The sequence below is a fragment of the Marmota flaviventris genome, chromosome 11, assembly GCF_047511675.1.
Source record: "Marmota flaviventris isolate mMarFla1 chromosome 11, mMarFla1.hap1, whole genome shotgun sequence".
In the NCBI taxonomy this organism is placed as follows: Eukaryota; Metazoa; Chordata; class Mammalia; order Rodentia; family Sciuridae; genus Marmota; species Marmota flaviventris.
The window spans coordinates 96,443,536-96,449,535 of record NC_092508.1 but is presented as its reverse complement, the minus strand read 5'-3'; the positions used below and the strand labels follow the sequence as shown (position 1 = coordinate 96,449,535).

General features: G+C 40.5%; 1 protein-coding gene across 5 annotated transcripts in view; it reads left to right on the top strand.

The window, feature by feature from the left end:
• The first annotated feature begins 515 nt into the window (after nt 1–515).
• The window catches only part of Uggt1 (UDP-glucose glycoprotein glucosyltransferase 1), a 109,964-nt gene continuing 104,479 nt past the window's right edge, over nt 516–6,000 (top strand). For 4 of the 5 annotated variants that reach the window (XM_027936780.2, XM_071619242.1, XM_071619241.1 and 1 more), the window contains exons 1-2: nt 516–728; nt 5,063–5,198. In XM_027936780.2, the coding sequence (XP_027792581.1) occupies nt 5,077–5,198 (122 nt within the window). In that variant the 5' untranslated portion in view covers nt 516–728; nt 5,063–5,076. The remainder of the gene's footprint in view (nt 729–5,062; nt 5,199–6,000) is intronic. The other variant, XM_071619240.1, reaches the window with a different exon arrangement.

Genomic DNA, 6,000 nt, shown 5'->3' with positions numbered 1-6,000 from the left:
AATTCATAGGACAAAAACTTTCGTTCCTGTAGACTAAGTTGCCACTGCCCCTATGAGATAAACTAAAGGGCTCCAATAAGTTAGTCTTCGTCCCTTACGTCCCACCCTAGTCCCCCTGGAACCGAAGCTGTCAAATTTCAGGTTTTCGAATAAAGTCTAAGATGCTCAGAAACATTAAGACAATTTGTCTTCCCGTACAACAGTGATTTTAATTAGGAGAGATTGGGTAGGCCACAGAGTCCAGATCGGGAAAACTGAAGACCGAACTCGCTTTCTGGCTTCCCCAGGGGGGTTAAGCTTTCAGGTCTCGGCCGCCGGGGGTAGGAACCTTCCCAAGACCTGGCCGACTCGCGGGCGCCTTCACCAAGCTAGGGGACGGGGCGGGACTAAGGAAAGGGGCGGGGTCTGCCTGGAGACAAGATGGCGGCAGCGCGACGCTCTGGACCGCCTTGGTCACAACTCGGTATTCGGAAGTCCTCCAGTCTTCGCCTTTAGGAAGCGGAAGTAGAGGGGTGGCTGGCTGCTAGGCTTTTGCTCTGGGACCGGCTCGTGAGCCGAGCCGCGGGAAAGGCGCGTGTCGGCTTCTCACTGGCGCAGCCTCTGCCGCTGTCGCTGCCGCCCCGCCCCGGCGTAGTCACAGGCGCTGTAGTGGACTAAACGCGGCCGGTGCGTGGGCAGCCAGGGGGTCGCGAGCAGCGCGTGTGTCGCGGCTGCGCGACCAGTGACAGGTACCCAGGGGCGGAGTGGGGAGGCCTCGTGGATGAGGAGAGGGTCTGGGGCGCGAGGCGACCCTGTGCTCAGGTCACCTTGAGCTTCCGCCTTTACCCTGACTCAGTTTCTCCTCCATCGTCTCAGCCTTCCTCCTCCTCAGGAGCCCAGGTTGTCCGCAGTGGTCGTCGGTGCAAGGTAGCTCTTGCTCCGGGGTGGTGGCGGACTCTTGATCGGTCTCAAGCCTTCTTTGAAGAGCTCTCAGACCCACATACGAAAGTGCAGATGGAGGAAGTGCCCTAACATGAATCTAGACCAAGCCTGACCCTAAGTAGGTCGAGAACCAGCACTTTGCAGGATTCTGGTTGGTGAACTATTTGGTCTTTTTTTATAGATTTCTGTTTTCCTTACCATGAATTCGGGGGAGGCATATTGGTTGCCGTTTTCATTTAATGCTATGCTCTGTTGGCTGGAAATTGGATGATCCGGTTTCACTTTTACTGTGGGAGCTTCCAGAAGAATATCTGCGTGCATCGCCAATAAGTTATGAATGTTAACTGTTCTTGTTCCTTGGCCGAAATCTCTCTCTTGTTTGGCGTATTTTACAGATTTGTGAAGGGACATGTTTTGTTTATTCTTAGTCCTTACTATGCTTTGGAATCATTCATCGGTGCACTTGCTGAACAATTTTAGTATAAAGTGCCCTCTTTTCTTGAAATACCTTGTACCTGGCAACACTTGAAGGCATTTTAAATAGTTTAACACCACAAAAGTGGAGATGATTGTAGCCTTTCCGCTAGGTTTGCATTTGATGAACTTATTTGAAACTTTTTATTAAGAGAAGTAAACATAATACGTTTTATATATGTGTGTGTGTGTGTGTGTACACACACACACACACACACACACACACCACTGAGTCATATCCCCTGCCCTTTGTTGTATTTATTTAGAGACAGGGTCTCACTGAGCTAAATCACGGAGGCTGGCTTTGAACTTGTGATCCTCAGCCTCTGGAACAGCTGGGATTACAGGCGTGTGCTACCGTGTCCAGCTGCACCGACACTGTATCTTAATGCAGGTTTAACTTCAACGGAATAAGTTTAGCTACGATAAAATTTAGTTATTACTTCTGCAATTAAACTTCTCTGATCATTTTAAGGTCAAATACAATATACTTTTAGCTGAAATTAGATTTATGTTGTTCACCGCAAACGGCTTTGCTAATTGATATGCATGTATCAATGTAAACCTAATTAGTTGAGAAGTTAATTCTTAGAAGTTGCTTCCTAGTAGTTTTTCTCTTTACTACCAACTATGTTGAAACTTAGTTGACCACATAAACTTGCAGATTGCAGGTTATTTTTAAAATGTTTGTTAGCTGTTCTCTCCACTGTAAAAATGGAAGATGAGAAAGTTGGTGATGACTTAACATCACTCTGCCAGTTGTTTTCTAAAAAATGAAGTATTAACCATACATAATTTTTCATTTTATATACATATATTTTAATACCTTTATTTTATTTATTTTTATGTGGTGCTGAGGATCAAACCCAGGGCCTGCGTGTGCTAGGTGAGCACTCAACCACAACCCCAGCCCTAATTTTTCTTTTATATTTTCTATATCTTACTGTAGATAAATGAGCAAAAGGTATCATTTTAATTTAAGCATAGTAGTATCTTACAGATATTTGATGGTACAGTTGGACTTAGAACCTAAGAGTGTTTTCTATTTAGCCATCATAGTACAAGCATTGTGTCTGTGATTGTGCAGTGCCACACTGCAGTTTGACAGCTCTTATCACTCACTGTTCATCTTTATGAGCAACATTGAAGAGCCATTAGGCTCTGAATAATAAAAGATCTCATAAGATGAAGACATCCACAAACAAACAAACAGCACTTGAGTGAGATTCTTCTGTTTCTTTGGACAACCTTTTCCTGTGGTGTTACTTGTAGAAACAATGTGGGGTTAGGCAAAACTCTTTAATGTGTTTCTTTTCTCTTGTTCTCATCTCTAGTGGTGTTGTGCCTTCTCAAAAACAGACACTTTCTCTTTAAACAGAACAAGGGGACCTCTGGGTAACTCATAGATATGTAGGATTTTCATTTTCATCTTTCTTATAGTCCTAGCCTGTTTGTATGAGCTTTATTCTTGGTGCCACACTCCCTTCTTTTTTTATTTTGTTTTTATTTTGAGCAGAGGTCTTGAACTTCTTGGGCTCAAGCAGTCCTCCTGCCTCAGCTTCCCAAATGCTGGAGCTATAGGTGTACATCACCATGTGCCTGGCAAATTTTAGATGTTGCCAAACAGCAATTTGGAGGGGGAGGTGCTGGGGAACAACCCAGCTCCATACTTCTTTCTGTTCTATTGGTTTTTTTTCTTCCTTTAATGAATGAAGCTTGTTTATTTCAGGCTGAGTACCTCCTGTGTTCCAGGCAATATGCTAGGCACGGTGACCATGACAGAATTTCCTGCTTTTGGGGAGCTCACATTCACAAGCTAGTCTAAGTATGGATTTGTCAGGCTTGTTTGTCAGTTTGCTTTCATTCCAGGTTCAGGCCTACTTCCTTGGTTTTGGGTTGAAACTGTTCCTCTCTCAGCCACTTGTGTCCCAGGTTCTTGTTTCATGAAAAATCCTTGGATTTGCCTTGGTTCTCACAGTGAGGCCTTTGCTTATTCTCAGTCTGTGCGGTATGAATTCTTCTTTCTCCTAAAACCAGAGAACAAGGGGAGACAGGATGGTACTTTAGAACTTTAAAAACAGGTAGGTATGGGTTCCAAGGTGCTGTTTATTAGTTGCCCAGTATGCCTAAGGTAAAAGCCCCTCTGAGCTTTTATTTTCTTGAAGTGGGGATGTTATTATCCATTCATGTAACTTATTTATGGACTGCCTACCATGTGCCAGGTACTTGTATTGTTTACTGTTTTGAAGAAAGCAAACAAGGTTGCTACCCTCAAGGAACTTCAGTTCCCAGATTATTATGTAAAGATTAGGTAACATGATACATTTAGAACATCTAACTTGAGCTTAGCCCAAAGTCATTGTTCTGTAAAGGCTGAGGTTTCTCAGCGGGCTTTTATTGTGCCCCTAGTTCCCTAACCACAATCTACTTGCTGTCTGCCTGGGGTTACTGCGTAGTGGTGTTCAGTTGTCATCAGGAATCACCACTTTGTGGGTATTAAGCATCTAGGCCCTTTCAGGACAAATTGTAAACATAGCCAGAATCATAATAATGCTTCGATATGCTTCATATGCTTTGTCTCCAATTTAGAAATTCAAGTGACTTTTTTGGAGAATTTTTTTTCCTCCTAGCCACAGAGAATAAATTTCCAGGGCCTATTTTTGATGATATGCCATTATATAATTTACAATTTGTTTCTTATGATAAAATGTTTTTACTACAGTGATTGATTCTGGGATAGTAGTTTTTGCACTTTACAAAGTGATTTTCATATTGCCTTTTCATTTTCTCAGTGATTCTGTGTGATAGATTGTTATTCCTATTTTATAGTCTGAGAGTGATCTAAAGTTGTATGTATAAGTTGGGGTCCTTGCTCGCTCTTCTTTGGGATATGTCAATAACTTTAGTAGATTCCTGTAGCTGGTAATCACTGCCTATAGGTTTCATTGTCAAATATCTGCTTTGGTTAGCTCTATTTTCCAAAGATTTTATTTTTTGCATATTTTCTTTGATAGCAGCAGGCATTCCTTGGCTTGCAGTATAATTGAATGTCTACCTGTCTTCACCTGGCAATCTTCCTGTGTCTCTTCATATTGTTTTCTGTTTCTGTGTTCAAGTTTCTCTTTTATAACATTGGTTATATTCGATTAGCCCATCCTAAAGACCTTATCTTTATTGATCACTGTGTAAAGACCTTGTCTCCAAGTAAGTTCATAGTTTGGAGGTTAGGTTACTGGGGGTTAGGACTTCAACATATCTTTTTTGGAAGATAAAATTCAACCCATAACAACCATCCATCATTTGTGTTCCATGTGTCTCAGCTTTATTGCCATGTTTTATAAAATCCGGTTACATGCAACCTGCTGTGCCACCCACTGACTTTTATATTTCTGTTAGAATAGACTGGAGAAAGTGAACTGGAACCTCAGTAGGGAAGAATAAAATATGCTACCTGCCTTTAGTTATGTATCAGTTACTCAGAAAATATCTATTAGACTATGTAGCTATGAAGTGCTGTGTACCTTTAAAAATGTTTGTTTCTGTAACTTTAATGTTATTTTGTGGCTCCTAGTATTAATATTGTTATCTTTTTTTAAAGGTACTAAGATTGTTATTTTGTGTCTCTGAGTATTAAGATTTAAACTTTACCTTCTTTTTCTCCTTTTAGGGCTTTGCTATAAAATGGAACTTCTGATTGCACTCACTGGACTGTGGCTGTTCTCTTCAGTAAAGGCAGATTCAAAAGCCATTACAACCTCTCTTACAACAAAGTGGTTTTCCACCCCACTGTTGTTAGAAGCCAGGTAAAAAGACATTTTTCTCTTTCACATATTGGAGTGTAAAAGTAGGCTCTGCCATGAATATTCAGGTGTTTTTTAGGGAGTGAGATTATGATCCTCAGATGCATTTATTAAGAGCCGCCCCTTTCAGTGTAGACTATAATACCTGCCATAGAAAGCCTGTTAGGATACAGAACCTGTCTTTCCCTAGGACAGGGCTGTATTGATTCATAGAGACATTTAGGAACTTTCTTAGATAAATATAATGAAGTGATTGAATTATCATGTGATTTTTTTTTTTTTGGAAAAGTTTAAGTGTGGGAATAATGGAAGAGAGTATTATACTTAAAAAAAAATCTTTGTTTATTTGAAGAAATGTTTAATAAATAGAATAGAAAAGAGGTTGTTAAGGTAGGGGACCGAACGAAGACAAATTTTTCCTAAGAACTTGGAAGAAGACCCCAGGACAAAGGAGAGCAGGGGGAGAGGAAGAGCAGAGGAAAAGACCATGCTTTACCTGTTCTAAAATGTACATTGTTTACATTTTAACATTTCCCAAATCAGGATGTGTTTTTATCAAATCAGGAAGTTATCTTTAATTAAAATTGGTAGTATTTTCAACAAAACTCTAGTATGTCTTCAAATCAATAAAATATATAGGCAACAATTTCTTGGGAAATCTTGTATTCCTAGTGTGCTTTTTAGCTAGTGTTTATAATATAAATACCATATTTCAGTTACCTTTGTGGTTTATCTTTGTCATCTTCAACTTAGAATTTTATCTACTAATATTTTCCCCTTAATTCCTCAAAAAATATGAAAGCAG